The 16461-nt window shown below is 51.5% G+C and overlaps 1 protein-coding gene across 1 annotated transcript in view; it reads right to left on the bottom strand.

Moving 5' to 3' along the window:
• Window positions 1–16461, bottom strand: part of CSMD2 (CUB and Sushi multiple domains 2) — a 248493-nt gene that overhangs the window by 55235 nt on the left and 176797 nt on the right. Inside the window, 9 exon segments of the mRNA XM_066204225.1 lie at window positions 228–323; window positions 465–578; window positions 2147–2263; window positions 3020–3214; window positions 4786–4973; window positions 6072–6210; window positions 8956–9147; window positions 10536–10738; window positions 15013–15139. Of these exon segments, the coding sequence (XP_066060322.1) occupies window positions 228–323; window positions 465–578; window positions 2147–2263; window positions 3020–3214; window positions 4786–4973; window positions 6072–6210; window positions 8956–9147; window positions 10536–10738; window positions 15013–15139 (1371 nt within the window).

Raw genomic sequence — 16461 nt, 5'->3', positions numbered from 1 at the left:
GGCACCACGCCGGGATGGGGCTGATGCTAATCCTGGGATGTGCAGGGCTCAGGCCGCGTGGGAATCAAAGGGAGGGACATGAAGTACCCACAGCAGCCCTGCCAGAGGAATCCCAATTCCCTGTGATATTCCCTGCTCAGAACCCCCAGACACCAAAAGCAGCTCAGGACACTCAGGACACCCCTGGGAGTGACCTGAGGACACCTCCAGAACACACCTGAACTCACCTTGGTAGACGAAGTGAAATCCTTTGGCTGTGGACTGACCCTTGGAGCTGAATTTGATGAGGATCTGGTTGGTGGTGGCCAACGGCAAAGATTCCCCTGGATGGGGAGGAGGGAAAACGGGAGAGACAGAGCTGAAGGAATGTCACGGGACACAGGGAGCAGGTGCTGGGTGCCGGCTGTGACAAAGCTGCTTTCCCCAGCAGGGACAGGCACAGGGGACAGGGAGCAGCTCCCTACCTGAGTGAGAGCCCGAGAGGGAGCTGAGCAGGCGCGAGTGCTGCGTGGGGCCGTCGTGCACCTCCACCACGTCATTGAGCGCCGTCTGGAAAAAGGCAAACTGCCCGAAGAGCACTGCGGGGACAGGGACAGGGCTGGGACCGGCCACTGCTGTCCCCAGTGTCACCACACCGCTGTCCCTACACTGCTGCCCCCAGTGTCACCACACCGCTGTCCCTACACTGCTGCCCCCAGTGTCACCACACCGCTGTCCCTACATTGCTGCCCCCAGTGTCACCACACCGCTGCCCCTACACTGCTGCCCCCAGTGTCACCACACCGCTGTCCCTACACTGCTGTCCCCAGTGTCACCACACTGCTGTCCCTACACTGCTGTCCCCAGTGTCACCACACTGCTGTCCCTACATTGCTGTCTTCAGTGTCTCCACACTGCTGTCCCTACACTGCTGCCCCCAGTGTCACCACACCACTGTCCCTACACTGCTGCCCCCAGTGTCACCACACTGCTGTCCCTACACTGCTGCCCCCAGTGTCACCACACTGCTGTCCCTACATTGCTGTCTTCAGTGTCTCCACACTGCTGCCCCTACACTGCTGCCCCCAGTGTCACCACACTGCTGTCCCTACACTGCTGTCTTCAGTGTCTCCACACTGCTGCCCCCAGTGTCATCACACTGCTGTCCCGTGTCACCACACTGCTGTCACCAGTGTCATCCCACTGCTATCCACAACATCACCACACTGCTGCCCCCAGTGTCACCACACTGCTGTCCCTACATTGCTGTCTTCAGTGTCTCCACACTGCTGCCCCCAGTGTCATCACACTGCTGTCCCATGTCACCACACTGCTGTCACCAGTGTCATCCCACTGCTACCCACAGCATCATCACACTGCTGTCCCTACATTGCTGTCCCCAGTGTCATCCCACTGCTGTCCCCAGTGTCACCACACTGCTGTCCCCGGTGTCACCACACTGCTATCCACAGCATCATCACACTGCTGTCCCCACATTGCCATCCCCATTGTCATCACACTGCCATCCCACTGCTGTCCCTACCACCACCCCACGCAGCCAGGACACAGAGCCGAGGCATTTCCATGGAATCCCAGAATCCCCGAGCTGGAACAGACCCCAAGGACCATCGAGCCCAACCCCTGGCCCCGCACAGGAGCCCCCCAGGATTCCCAGCGTTCCAAACAGGGATCGATTTTCCCAGCACAACCTTTGTCCCGTGTTTCAGCTGCCTTTATTCCAGGCAGGGACAAAGCCTGAGTGACAGCCTGGAAAAATGGGAGCTTTTTATTTATCCCCAAATTCCAGAGGCAGCACCAGCTTCCCCCGGGTTCGTTGCCACATTTTCCCACTGATTCCCAGCCCATTGGGAATTTTCTGTGACTCATCCCCTTTCCCTGCCTAGAGAACGCAGTGCAGAATTCTACAAAGTGCAGAATTCCACTCAGCAACAATTATTAATTAGCTGTAATTGAGCTTTAGACAAAACCTGGAGAATTCCAGAATTTTCTCCGACTCCAGCACAAAGAGCACCCAACAGCGCCACTTGCTACTCTCCCATCTGCCTAATTTCCATTTCTGCATGCCCTCATTAAAAATTATCATTAAAACCCCAGCAAATAAAGAGTTGCAGGAAGAGAATCCCATAAAAAATTCCAAGCATGGTACCATAGTCCTTGGGCACGACGATGGAGTACAGGCACACCTGGCCACTGGTGTAGTTTTGGGGATAATTTGGGGACAGGACGACTCCATCCGAGCCCGTGTACTGCCCTCCACAGGGAGCTGCAAGGGAAAGGATCGTGGAGCATCCCTGGAGCTTGGGAATGTCCCCCAGCCACCATTCCCTGCTCCAGGTGCTGCTCCCTCAAAGTTCTCGATGGGAAAATCAGGTTTATCCCACCCTGAGCTGGTGCTGGCTCCACGTGGAATGATCAGACCACGTCATTAATGTGGGATCTGCACTGTTCCCCACCTCACAGCTCGGGATGAGCTCATTTTTCCACCCTTCCCTCAGCTCTCCCTGCCAGAGCCTTCCCAAATCAGGGATTTCATTCCTTCCCCCCCACCAGCTGCCTCTTGATTCCCTCCTCAGCTCAAGTCTGACTACAAAGCATGAAATCAGAAAAGAAAACAAAATAACCAGAGAGAAACCTTAAGAAAAAAAACCCCTTGTTTTGTCACTGAGCTCTGGCCCAGCTCAGGAACGCCCAAGGCTGCGGGTCTGGACTAGCAAGGATCAGGTTTAGGCAGGGTTTAAGTGGATTCCTGACTCCTGCCCTGTGCCAGGCATTCGGGATGCCTCAGGCACTGGATCAGCCGTGTCCAGTTTCCTGCCTTCAAAAAAGCTCAAGAAATCTCCCAGAAATCAGCTCTCCTTATTAAAAGCAGAGCTGTTAAAACCCTAAAAAACAATGAAAGATAATTCCTGTTAAAACCCCTAAAAATTTATGGAAAAACTGAGAAAACCTCTCTAAATGAACACCCAGGTGACACGCTCCGGGCAGATCCTTCCCCCCGCCCCTCTCCCAGGGGATTTACCTGTACAGGTGGGGCGAGGCTTGTTCCAGGTGGGTTTTCCATCCCCTCCCATGACACAGGTGAGGGTGGGGCCCCCCTGGATGTCGTAGCCCCCGTCACAGTAGAAGGTGATGGTGGAGCCCAGCTTCAGGTCCGTGCCCACCCTGGTGCCGTTCTTGATGGAGCCCGGGTCAAAGCAGGACTCCCGGGGGTTCTCTGCAGGGAGGGAAAGGATTCCCAGGGTTTTTATTCCTCTGGCACAGCTCCTCTGCTGTTTTCAGCAGTGAAATGGGACGGGTTTTTTAAGGCTTTTTTTTTCTTTTTTGCATCTGGGAATTTGGGGGATTTGCACAAGGACCGGCGGGGCCGTTTGCAGGGTCTGGATTTTGGATTTGGTTTGGATTCCGGCTGCTCCAGACCCTCCTGCGGTGCTCAGCACGGCAGCTCTGGGAGAAGAGAGGCTCCAGCTCCCACACAGGCACCCAAAATCCAAGCAGGAAGGCAAAACTTTGATTTCACACGATCCCAGCCCAAGCTGTGACCCATCCCCACCTTGTCACCAGCCCAGAGCACTGAGTGCCAAGATATATTTGAGCTAGGGAGGCCCTGGCACAGAGAAATCCTGGATTCCTCATCCCTGGAAGTGTCCAAGGCCAGGCTGGATGGAGCTTGGAGCAACCTGGGATAGTGGAGGCGTCCCTGCCTATGGAGCTGGATGGGTTTTAAGCTCCTTTCCAGCCCAAACCAGTCTGGGGTTCTTCTATTTAACCCTTGTGTCGTGTCCTGGGAAGGGATTCCACCCCTTCCAAGGCCTGAGCACCCTTTCCATGCAGAAATTCCTGCTGATGTCCAGCCTGAGCCTTCCCTGGCACAGCTGGAGGCTGCTCCCTTTCATCCTGTCCCTGTTCCCTGGGAGCAGAGGCCAAACCCCACCTTGCTCCACCCTCCTGGCAGGTAGAGAGTGAAAAATTCTCTGCCCTGCAGAGTTTAAAATCCCATTTCCATATAAAAATTCCAGGGAACACTACAGAGCAGTCAGGACTTAGATATTTCCTTCCTTCTTCTTCTTCTAATGGCTTTTCTGGATTTTTGATTTTTTTTTTTCCCTTTCTCTTATTTTTTTTTTCTGCCTGCAATATAATTAGAGGCTTTGATTAATCCTGCTCTTTTGTCATTTGGAAATTGCTCATTAAAGATGAGGGCTTTTCTGAGAGCAGTGGCTCTGGGAACAATTCAAGTGTGCTTAAACATTAAATCAGGGGCTCTCAGATTTTGGGGAAGGTGTGGAAGGAGAAACGGGAAACTGTAAAGCCCACGGGTCCTGCTTTTGCTTTTCTGCATGAAAAGTCAGATGATCCCATGGTTTCCTGTCCACAGCAGCTGCACCAGGTGATCCAGGTGAACGGGGCACGAAAGGATGGGATTTTTTTTTTTTCCCTGTTTTGGGAGTCACACGTTGGTCAACCCCCACTGCCCATCACACATTTGTATCCTCAACCTTTAAATCCCAAAATACTGGGCTCAGTGGGGTCTTGATGCACGAAGTTTGGACACTCTGAGCACCACTTTTCCACTTTTCCTGCTTCACTCCATTCCTCTTCACCTCCCTTCTGGTGAGAGAGATTCCCTCCCCTCCTTCCCTTTCCCCACTTCTGGCGTGGCAAAACACCAGAATTCCTCCTGGAAGTTTCCCACAGCATCCGGAGCCTCTCCCACTTGTTCTAAGGAGGTGGAATAATCTGGGAATAAGCCCAGGGAGATCCCAGGTCCCTGCTGCCAGCCCTGACCTGTGTACTCGATGACGAAGCCGGCATTGCTGACGGAGGCGTCGCTGCGGAACGCCAGGAAAAGGCTGTTGCTGCTGCTTTCAATCCTCTCCGGGAGCTGGGAGCCATAAAAACTCCCAATCAGGGGGCTCAGGGAGTCAGGCCCGTCGTAGATGTGCAGGAAATCGTAGCCAGGCTCCAGGCTGAAGCTGGGAAAGCAAAGGAGGAGAGTCTGGAGTTGGGATAAAACCCCAGAGAACTCTTGGTCGAGGTGCTGGGATGTGGAACCCCAGGGTAGGGATTGGATGTTCCTGCTCCAAAGCTCTGCCAAGCAGGACGTTCCTGCCCGCTGCTCCTGCTCCACAGTCCTGCCAGGCAGAGGGGACATCCCTGCCTCCATCCCACGTGTGAGGAATGGAGGAGTGGGGATGGAGGCAGGAGACAGAGGCTGAGCCAGAGCTGCAGTCCCAGATCACGTTCCGTGTGTCAAAGAGGAGCTGCAGCTGGAATATGAGGCTGTCCCTCCCAAAAGAAGATCATCAGAACAGATTATCTGGGGGCTTGATGTTTTAGGGTCTGAGAGATTTTAGCCCACTAGCAGCTGCTAACTTTTTCCCAAGGAAAAAAATTTCTCAAGGAAGTTTCTTCTCAAAACAATCTTGGCAAACAACTCTCCTTCCCCAAAACAATCTTTCTCCAGGTGGTGTTTTGCTGTTTCTCCAGTTAAACTAATGGGATTAGTTCCTATTCACCAACCACGTTAAGTCTGTATTGGAATAAATACTACTATAAAAGGTTTTATGCTACTTATAAAAGGCAGTAAGAATTAGACAATGAAAGTTTTTTCTATGCTCTTTGCCTTCTGAAATATCTGGAGTCTTTCATCATTCTTTCGTGTCCTACAGTGACAATTATCCAGGAGTATGAGACAGCTCCAAAAGCTTTGGGTTGGTTCCTTCCCACAGGGAAGGACACGAAATGAAGGACAGTCAGTAGTAAGGGCAAAAAAAGAGGGAAGTTTATTTCTTGACCTCGATTTATATAGATCCTGGACAATAACCAAGGATTGAAGGATGAGGTTGCCACCTCTCCAACCCCACTGACCAAACTAGAAGTCCACCAATCGTCCCTCCTCCTAAACAAGAAAAATAAGTTTCCAAAACATCCCTTTCGTTCACTTGAAAGTCCATAAAAAAACTCGGCTACAAAAACGCAAACACCCGAAGGCTGAAAATCATCAGAGCAACCCATCCCCGCCCAGAGGATCCCTCCCCAGGGCCAGGGCACCAAACCGCCGGGTTACTCACACGTTGAACACCAGGGCAATGACATAGTCAGGGGACACTGTCAGCTTCCAGTCACACTCCTTCCCTGGGGGGTAAGGCTCCGGGTACTGCGGGGACAGGATCACCCCAGCCGGTCCCGTCAGGATCCCGCCGCACGGAGCTGCAGGAAAACCAGCCAAGGGTGAGGCTTTGGAGCACACCGATGGCAAAAGCAGCAAAAAGGGAAAGCAGGAATGGACCAAAAAAAAAGGGAGATGTGGATAGATGGAGGGGTTAAGACAGCACAGAATCCTGGGATGTTTTGGGAAATTTATTTTGATATTTTAGTGGGCAGCGACCCTGAGGCTCAGGTGTGACACGAGGTCGAGGTGGCTCTGCCAGGTGTCATTCCACGGCGGACAAACACCACAAACAGAGCTCTGGACGCCACCACAGCCTTCCTAAAACCCGCGAGTGAGGAGCCAGCGGGAGGGAGAAGGAAATACTCCACTTTTCTGCTGCCTTTATGGAACTCCCTGTCAAGGCCTGTTCATTTGTAACGAGGCGAAAACACGTCTGGGCCTAAATGGCTTGGTCGTGTTTACTCCACTTCCCCAGCACATTAAATGCCAAGCTGATTGAAAAATCAATTATTACTTTTTTTAAGGCTCAAAGTGCCTGCTCGTGTTTCCCACCGTGGCAAAACATGACTGATATTTTTCCTGTCAGTTGTTTTTATTTTTTCATTCCTGCAGGCTCCTTGCGAGGAGGGCCACAGAACAACCCTCACACATTTGGGATGGGGTGAGAGGAAGGGGTTCTGACAGCAGCTCCAGAGTGGGAAATGAGCTGGGATGGGGCAAAAAACGATGGGATGAATCTTTGAAGGATTTTTTCATGAAGGAGCGAGCACGTGGGAATGCCCTGTGGGCTTTGATACAGAAAAAAAAATCAAGAAAAGTTTCATTAAAACCCAATGGGGCTGGTCTAGAAATGGTATAGCAGGGATTCGAGACCTTTCTCCAAGCCCAAGAATGGAGAAATGTTTTCCTGGGACACACCAGGGAATCACAGCACAGATATGGGAAATTTGGCTGGAAGTCACCCAAAAAATCCCTTGGAGGAACCACCAACCCTCCCACGTTTGGGATGGGATGAGAGCAAGGAGAGCACGGCTCGTGGGGGGCTCTGACAGCAGCTTACAGAGCGGGAAATGAGCTGGGATGGGGCAGAAGTGATGGGATAAATCCTGGAAGGGTTTTCCATGAAGGAATGAGCACATGGGATTGTCCTGTGGGCTTTGATAAGGAAAATATCAGGAAAAAACCCAGTGGGGCTGGTCTGGAAATATCTGAACAGAGATTAGAGACCCTTCTGCAAAGCTTTACATCAACTTCTTCAATCAAGTCCAGACTCAGGAGAACTTTTATCCCTCAGGGACACACCAGGAAATCACGGCACAGACATGGAAAACTCGGCTGAAAGTCCCCCAAAAATGCCTTGAAAGAACTCACCAGCATCTCTTCTGTGCCCATTCACCCTAATTTTAACCCCAAGGGTGCTCTCCCCTCCCGGACTGGAACGTCAGGGGAAAACTCTCCGAAGAAACTGAAATCTAAGGACTCACTTTTGAAAAGCCTGAGGGAGACAAGTGCTCAACACCCTCGGATTCCTTTGAAAATCCCACCCGGAGTCTCCAAAGGATTTGAAGCAGGAGCTGGACCCAGCCAGGGCTGCCTGGGACTAGGGGGGGAGGCAGACTTCAAATGGCCCAAACCTCCCGGGGTTCTCCCAGCCCCGGATTGCCTGGCAGTTGTGCCACAAAGAGGGGAAAACGCATTTGAAATGCTAAATCCCCCAAATCAGCCCGAAATTTAACGCTGAATTTTCCCAGTTTAGCTCCAACCAGGCTGCCTCTCCCCCAGTTATTGATATTTCGCTGATTATCCCTCCAAAACCCTTTGTCACTTCTTATTAAAACCGGCTGGAAAAGCAACTTTAAACACAATTTGAAGTATCAGAAAATCAGCAGTTTTTTATCACAGCCCTGGGCACCTGAAGGATATATTTTTAAAAACATTTCTTAAGTTTTTAAGATGTGCGGGATGAAATTTTACAACAGGGCTCAGGACAGGGATCTGTGTCCATGGGCTCAGGACAGGGATCTGTGTCCATGGGCTCAGGACAGGGATCTGTGTCCATGGGTTTAGAACATGGATCTGTGTCCATGGATTCACGACATGACCCTGTGTCTGTGTGCCCAGGACGTGAATCTGTGTCCATGGATTCAGGACAAGGATCTGTGTCTGTGTGCCCAGATCATGGATGTGTGTCCACGGATTCAGGACATGGATGTGTGTCCATGGATTCAGGACATGGATCTGTGTCTGTGTGCCCAAATCACGGATGTGTGTCCATGGATTCAGGACGTGAATCTGTGTCCATGAATTCAGGACGTGGATCTGTGTCCATGTGCCCAGATCATGGATCTGTGTTCCTGGGCTCAGGACATAGATGTGTGTTCATGGGCTCAGATCATGATCTGTGGCCATGGATTCAGGACATGGATCTGTGTCTGTGTGCCCAGATCATGGATGTGTGTCCATGGATTCAGGATGTGGATCTGTGTCTGTGTGCCCAGATCATGGATGTGTGTCCATGGATTCAGGACATGGATGTGTGTCCATGGATTCAGGACATGGATCTGTGTCCGTGTGCCCAGATCATGGATGTGTGTCCATGGATTCAGGACATGGATGTGAGTCCATGGATTCAGGACATGGATCTGTGTCCATGTGCCCAGATCATGGATCTGTGTTCCTGGGCTCAGGACATGGATGTGCATTCGTGGATTCAGGACACGGATCCGTGTCTGTGTGCCCAGATCACGGATCCGTGTCCATGGATTCAGGCCATGTGCCCGTACCTGTGCAGGTGGGCGGGTCTGGCTGCCAGAAGAACCTGTTCTCGATCTGCACACAGGTGATCTGGGCCGCCCCTTGCAGGGCGTAGCCGGGGTTGCACTGGAAGGTGATGGAGTCCCCGGCCTCTTTGCTGTCCCCGCTCCGGCTCCCGTTCTGGGGGATCCCGGGGTCGTTGCAGGACGTGGCCGTGGAAACTGCAGGGAATTAAAGGCACATTTGAATACGGATGTTGATTTAACAGCAGGCCTGCAGCACCGGCTGTCCCGAGGCTCCGTCCTTCCCCACACACCCGGGCCACACCTTGTTCCCCATCCCTCCTCCCTCAGCATCCCAACAAGTTCCCCCACACACACAAAAAGTGCCTTTCCCTTTGCCCTGAGCATCTGCCACTCCAGCTGGGAAAGGCTCTGGGGACCAGCAAGTTCAAGAGCAGTGCCCAGGGAGCAGCTTTGATGTCGAATATTTTGTGCACATGGCTCTTTACTCCATCAGGCCAGAACACCCACTGATCTTCCACGGCGTTTTCGGAGAGTTCTGTGCCAGGCACGTGCTGCAAAATCAACTCAGCCACCAGCACTTCACACTTTCCCCTGAGTGGCAGAGAAATTTAGCCTCAAGATCAGTGAAGCATCAAGCCTGACCTTTCAGAAATGTGTTTGTTTCCTTTCCAGACTTTCTGCTGCCTCTCTTTGAGGTCTGAGCTGTCCCCTGAGCCGGGGACGGGCGAAGCTTCGCTGCCGCCTGAGCTCAAGGTCTGCCAACACCACAAGGATTTACCAGCAGGGAAAATCCTGGAGTAATAGGAGTTTTGTGAGCTTATCCACCTCATTAAAGCTCCCAAGATCCTAAAGTGGACAGGTCTGAGCTCAGGTCTGGCTGCTTAGTCACACCTGCTGAACAAAGGCTTTGAGCAGGAGCAGTCAATAAAGCCCAGCTCCAGATCAGGAGCTTATTTCCCACTAAGTTGATGAGAGTCTGTTACACCCAGGCAGTTTAGAGAAAGCTGCTCTTGAAAGAGCCAGAGGAAATCCCTCTCTTTCTGTGCAGCTGGAGATAAGGAAGTTAACAGCCCAGGCTGGTCCTTCCTGGCAGGATGAGACACAAATCTGGCAAAAAAAAAAAAAACCCTGAGATGGCACCGCTGTGCTGGGTGACACAAAGCTCTGCCTCTGTCTGGGTCAGCCCAACGGTCTGAAATCCAGCAGAAATTGTCCCCAAAATGCTGGCTTGTTCTCCCAGCCAAGCAAAACACCCTGGACAGAAAGTTGTGGGGGGGAAAAAAAAACCAAACAGTTTGGGAAGATGTTTCAATGTGTCTCAGTCCAGGGAAAGTCACATCATCACTCACCCAACCACTCCGTGTTTATTATCACTCCAAAACAACTGCATAAACCTGGAACCTCGGCGAAACCCTGGGGTTTCCCTCTGGGTTTGGTCGGGGTTTATCTCTGGGTTTGGTCAGAGTTTCCCTCTGGGTCTGGTTGGATTTTTCCTCTGGGTTTGGTCAAGTTTTCTCTCTGGGTTTGGCCGGGGTTTCTCTCTGTCTTTGGTCGGGCTTTTGAGGGACTCCTGCACATCCCACCTGAGAACTGGATGGCAAAGCCCTGCTTGCTGGTGAAGAAGTCGGTGTTGAACTGCAGGATGACGGAGTTGAAGGTGCTGTGGATGTCCCCAGGCAGCCCCGAGCCGCTCATCTCCTTCAGCAGGATCCCGTTCTCCACCGGCCCGTCCCAGATCCGCAGCACGTCGTGGAACTCCTCCGTGTGGAAAACCAAGAAATGGAGCCTGTGGGGCAAAAAAAAAAAAAAAAACCCACTCGGAATTCAGGCCTGGAATGTGGTCTGTGCCGATTCTGATGCTGGATTGCAGCACCTCCAGGATTTCGGATTTAGGAAGATCTGGGTGCTGCAGAATTGGGTTTAGATCAGCAAACAGAGGAACTTCAGCAGAGAATAGAGAGAGAATGAGGCAGCAGGAGCCAGAGCTCCGAAATCCACACCAAGGAAGGGAAAGGAGGGAGAACAGGAGTTAAGAAGGTGACAGCGAGCTGACGCTGAGGGGTTTATTTTGATGCTCTGAAGGCAGATTTCATGATTCCCCTCCTCTGGATTTCAGAGTTGGGGCTGTCCTGGAGAGAGGGCTCAAGGCCTTCAGCCAAGGCACTTCCACAGGGAATTCCTGAGGGAAAGCTGCAGGTCAGGAATTCCCTCATGGCGAGGGAATTCCCGTTGGAGTCTGGGCCAGTGATGGACCCAAGGGGATGGGAGAGGCAGGAGGTCCCTCCACGCCCAGGTGAGGGCTGGGGGCACTCCAGGACAGGACAGATGTGGTCCCAACACATCCCTGGTGGGATCTCGCCCTGCTCTGCTGTGGGGGGATGGGGAGCAGCTGGATCCAGGCTCTTCCAAGAGCTTTGGGATCTTCCCAGGTCAGAAGAACCACCCAAGAACAAGATCCTGTCCTGGTTATGGTGGAGTCACCAGCTGAAGGCTGCACTTCTGACTCATGGAATGGACCCAGAGGGATCATCAAATCCAATTCCAGGCCCTGCAGACATCCCCGAATCCCACCTGGAGGGTGTTGTCCAAACCCCCCTGGAGCTCTGGCAGCCTTGGGAATGTGACCATTCCCAGGAGCTGATCCCTTCCACTCCTGCACTCAAATCCCACCTGGAGAGGAGGAATTTCCCTGTCCCACTGTCTGTCACTGCCCCATTTTCCCTCTGGCACAACAAAATCAGGCCAACCATGGGCAGCTCAACCCCAGTGTTGAAACAGGGGCAGAAACCTAGAAACAGAAAAAAAAAAAAAATCAAATCTGTAAAAAAGAAACCCATCAGGTGCTGTGCTTGAAATCCCTGCCAGCCCATGGAGGCAAGCAGGGAAGATTTCACTTGGCTGCTTTCCCATTTATCTGGGGCAAACATAAATAAATCAGGGAGAGCCATTAAAAAAAAAAAAAAAAAAAAAAAGGAGGGGGGGAGGAAAAAAAAAAAAAAGCCCAACTGCAAAATCCTCAGCAACAAAATGATGGCCACAGAAGCTGGGAGAAACCAAAAAGAGCTGAATCATAAATCTCCTGAGCAGAGACCTTGAGCAAAGAGAAATAAAGCCAGGCTTGAGGAAAATCAGGATGGATGGTGCAGAGCTGTTCTCCACGGCTGCCTCGGTGTGATTACGTTTGTTCCCAGCCTTCGCTGGGCCCAGTGAGCCAGAAATGCTGGGAAAAAACTCATCCCTGGAGACCCTGGCATAGGGGAGAGGCTGCCAGAGGTTGAGCTGGGGTGGGGGGACACCCTGGAACTGCCACCAACAGTAGGGCTGCCTAAACCACCCCCATTTCTTGGAGAAAAAACAACCTCAGGGGCAGAAAAACCAACTGTGCCAGGGGGAGAAAACCTGGGACTGGCTGTCCAGTGCCTGGAATCTCCTGGGATATCAGATCTGGAGCTCTCTGGAGCAAATCCATCTATTCCACAGGCACATCTCAGCTTTCCCCTGATGCTGGAGACCAGGCAGAGCCCCTGCTTCAGCAGACAACGGAGGGGAAAGGAGTTTTACTCCTGAGGGGAAAGGAGTTTTACTCCTGAGGGGAAAGGAGTTTTATTCCTGCACTCTGACAATCTCAATTTCCCAATTACAGGCATGGAAATGCAGAAAAAAAAAAAAAAAAAAAGAAAAGAAACCAAATTAGACATTGGGGAGATTATGTAAATATAAATGTGAGAGAAGGGAAGTTCTGCCAGCTTAGCAAGGAGCAGGGAGGAGAGCCCAGCTCTGCCCTGAGAGTGAGAACAAGCCTTGAGGAGCTCTTCCCAAAGCTCCCCACGACTCCAAGGAGCATCCTGAGATGTTGGAAGCTGTCCCTGGGAAGTGGAATATCCCCAAATGCTGAAGTGGTGACATTCCCAAGGCTGCCAGAGCTGTTTGGGATGCACAGGGTGGGGTTTGGGGGTGTCTGGGCAGGGCCAGGAGCTGCACTGGATGATCCCCGTGGGTCCCTTCCAGCTCCGGGCGTTTTCTCACCGCTCTTTTTAGATGAAATTCTAGAAGGTGGAACCTGTCAACACCCATGGAAGTGGGATGGATTAACACCATCAGTGGATTTTTCCAACGTTGGGATCAGGGATGGACCACGACCCACCTCTGCCACATCTCTGTGCCCCCTGCTCCCAGCTGGGCAATTTCCATCCATTTTCCAGCACACCCTTTTCCTTTTCCTCCTCCTTCCTCCTCTCCCAGCCCAACCAAAGCACTCCATGTCCCAAATTAATCCCCTCTGCAAGAGCAGCCTTTTCCCTTTCCATGACTCTGAAGTGCAGACTCATTTTTCTCCCTGCCTCGCCCCCCTGCCCTTCCCCTCGTGCTGTGCAGATACAGCTTCATTCCAAAAAAAAAAAATAAAGCTCTGGTGATTAATTTTCATGTAAGTTACAAATGAGAGCTTTATACAATTGTATCATGCGTGAAGAGGATTATTTTTCCAGTGGATTACCATAAAAATGAAGTTGCTGGGAATGCGCTCTCTGGACTCCCCTGAGATCAGCTGTGCTGCTGCTGGAGCTGGGAAATGAAGGGGCAGGGAAAGGGGAGCTCTGATCCCTGGGAAAGGCAGGATCACCAGGTGTGTGTGTGGCTCTGACACCTCCTGGAACCTTTTCCTTCCACTCCTGGCCCTTCCCAAGCCTTTGGCTGATCCCAAATCTCTGCTCACATGGCTGCTTTTAGGGATTACAGGAGCAAAGTTGCTGAAGCAGCCTTTGGATGGGAGGGGGGGGGGGGAAAGGAGCCTCTCCACTCTGTCCTACAAAAACCTTTTCCAGGGGAATAAAAATAGAGGAGATTTCAAGTGGAAGTTGCCTGTGCAGGGATTTAGCTGCTTTGGCCACGCTTTTTCTCCTCTGTTCACACCCAAACCCATCCATTATTGAGCCGCTCCGAAGGGCAGCGCTAATGGAGGGGATTTCTGCATTAAATAAAAATGAAAACACCGGACCAAAGCTGCTCTCCAGCAGAAATCCAGGGGCTAAAAGCAGCAGGGAGCTCACCCAGAGGGACGGGTTGTGCTGGAGAGGTGATGGGTGCTGAGGCAGCAGGGAGGAGAAAATGGGATTGAGAGGGGAGGAATTCAGGATAGAACAGCCACAGGCTGGGGATGAGCCAGGAATGGCTGACAAGCACTGGAGAAGTGCTGGGAGAGGATTATTAATAATATTATTATTATTACTATTATTACTGTTATTATTGTTATTATTATTGGAGATGCTGGGAGAGGATTCTTATTCTTATTCTTATTCTTATTCTTATTCTTATTCTTATTCTTATTCTTATTCTTATTCTTATTCTTATTCTTATTCTTATTCTCATTCTGAACTTTTAAGGTGCATTTCTCCCCCTCAAATCCCACCACTCAATCAAAGCTTGGCTTGCCCAAATATTCCAGTTTTCTGGGGGATTTTGGCCGGCCTGGAACCTGTGGGAACAGCCAGGGCAGCCCTGAAGGGCTTCGGCAGGGCTGGGCAAACGTGCCAGTGTGGGTGGTGGGGCAGAAGTGAAGGATCAGGGAGCAGGAACTCCTGGATTCCTGGGCCATTCCCTGTGATTTCCCACACCCCTCTCATTCCAGGATTGTGCCACTTGGGCATTCAGCACTTCTAGGAAGTTCCTCATTAATCTGGTGGAAAAAAAAAACAAAACGCAAAAAGAGTTTGATTCTGGATGCATCCCATTAAGGAGAGGGGTGGAAAGCTGCCCACGGATACCAAAGCTCTGGGATGCGCACAGAACATCAGGACACGGTCTGGTGTCACCACCAGGGCTGTGAGAAACAGAGGAGCAGTGATGCCACCGAGGGCTCTGAACGGCCTGGGCCTGAGGGGAAATTAAACCCTTAATCCCAGCCCAAACCATTCCCTGATTCTGGAACCAAAGCAGCGACTTCTCCCTGCTTGTCCCTCCCGAGAGTGACAGGAACGTCCCCCCTCCCTGCTTTACTGAATTATTGGCCTGGAAAAACCAGCTCCACGTGGGAAAGAAGCCCGAGCACAGGGGCCAGCTCACCCAATGGTGCATCCAGGCTCTGCCTCGATGGTCCAGATGCAGTTGAGGTTGTGGTCGTAGGGGGTTGGATATCCTGGAGAAAGGATCCGTCCCGAGGCCTCTCCTCTGATTGTCCCTCCACACTCGGCTGGAACAAAAATATTTATGGAGTTAGGGAAGAGATTCGTGGCTTTCTGTGGCTCTTGGCTTGGCTACAATCCTGCCCTGCAACTGAGATTATTCCTGGCTTTTTCCCAGGGATTCTTAAGGCTTACAAAAAGATGAAGAGAATCGTTGAATTCGCCTGAGTTGTCAGAATTATTCTGCATTTCTGTGCTCGTTCTGAACACCTGGCAAAGCTTCCCTGCACCCTCCTGAATCCCCAGGGAGGAAAAGCAGAGCCTGCCAGGATCCTGCTTCTCTGCTCCACACGTGGAGGGTGAAGGAGCTCTGCTCCTCTGCTTGGATTCATCAGAAAATGAAGGATAAGAAGGCAAAGAACTTGCAAATGTCGCCGTAAATGAACTGCAAAGAACGCGAGGATTTGGAATAATTTCCATAAGATATCCATTCAAATTCCGTAATTTTCATTTCTTCGAGTTTTCTTTCATTTCTTTTTAATTTCCACACGCTCAGACACGGCCTCATATCCAACACACACAGAGCAAACAGGGTGAAGGTTAAGAAAGTGCACGAGCGACAGAAATTTATCTTTTTACATCAATAAACGAGGCTGAAACTCCAGCCAAGGAATGGTCCTGCCTCCTGGGAGAGAGAACACGGAGTGCCAGGGGCTGAGCACATCCCCGGGGGTGGAGATCTCCCAGGGGACTCCGTGTCCAACACCTTCCCCATGTCCTGGGCACGGCAGGACAGGAATCAGCAAGCAGCCCCATCCCTTTACCACACAAAAACCCAGCGCAGAATCTCCCAAGCAGGAAGAGCTGCAGGTGAAAGGGGAACTCGGGACTCAGCAGAGGGAATTGAAACGTCTGGGGATGGGATCAGATGTCAGGCAGCTCTCAAACAAACCTGGCTCTGAGCTGTCACCTGCCAGGACACACACTGATGTCACTGTCAGGAGGTGCCACTCACTGAACACGGCCAGAGCCAAAGGACAAGGAAGCAAAAAAAAACCTCCTTGTCAAACGTGTGTTTAGGGCAGAGAATTTCATGTCAAAGCTGCTCTTCACGTGCTCTCCATCGCACACAGCATCCTCACCACGTTAATTAGCGCAGATGGGTAATTAACAGCAGAGTTAATGTCGATGGATCAGCAAAGCAGGGACATAAAATGGTCAGGGTGGGGAATGCACAAGGAAATCACTTCCTGGAGGTTTTGGAGGAGCAGGAGGAGCCTCCATCTCGAGATGCCTCACAGAGGATCCTGACCACACTCACCACAACTTAATTAGTGCAGGTACAATTAGGTACAATTAATATGAGAGTTAATGTCACACGGATGAGCAA

This window comes from Chamaea fasciata, unplaced genomic scaffold, assembly GCF_029207755.1.
Source record: "Chamaea fasciata isolate MVZ Bird 193981 ecotype frontalis unplaced genomic scaffold, bChaFas1.0.hap1 SCAF_26, whole genome shotgun sequence".
Taxonomy (NCBI): domain Eukaryota; kingdom Metazoa; phylum Chordata; class Aves; order Passeriformes; family Sylviidae; genus Chamaea; species Chamaea fasciata.
Note: the sequence above shows the minus strand (reverse complement) of the source record. Positions and strands in the feature narration are given on the sequence as shown.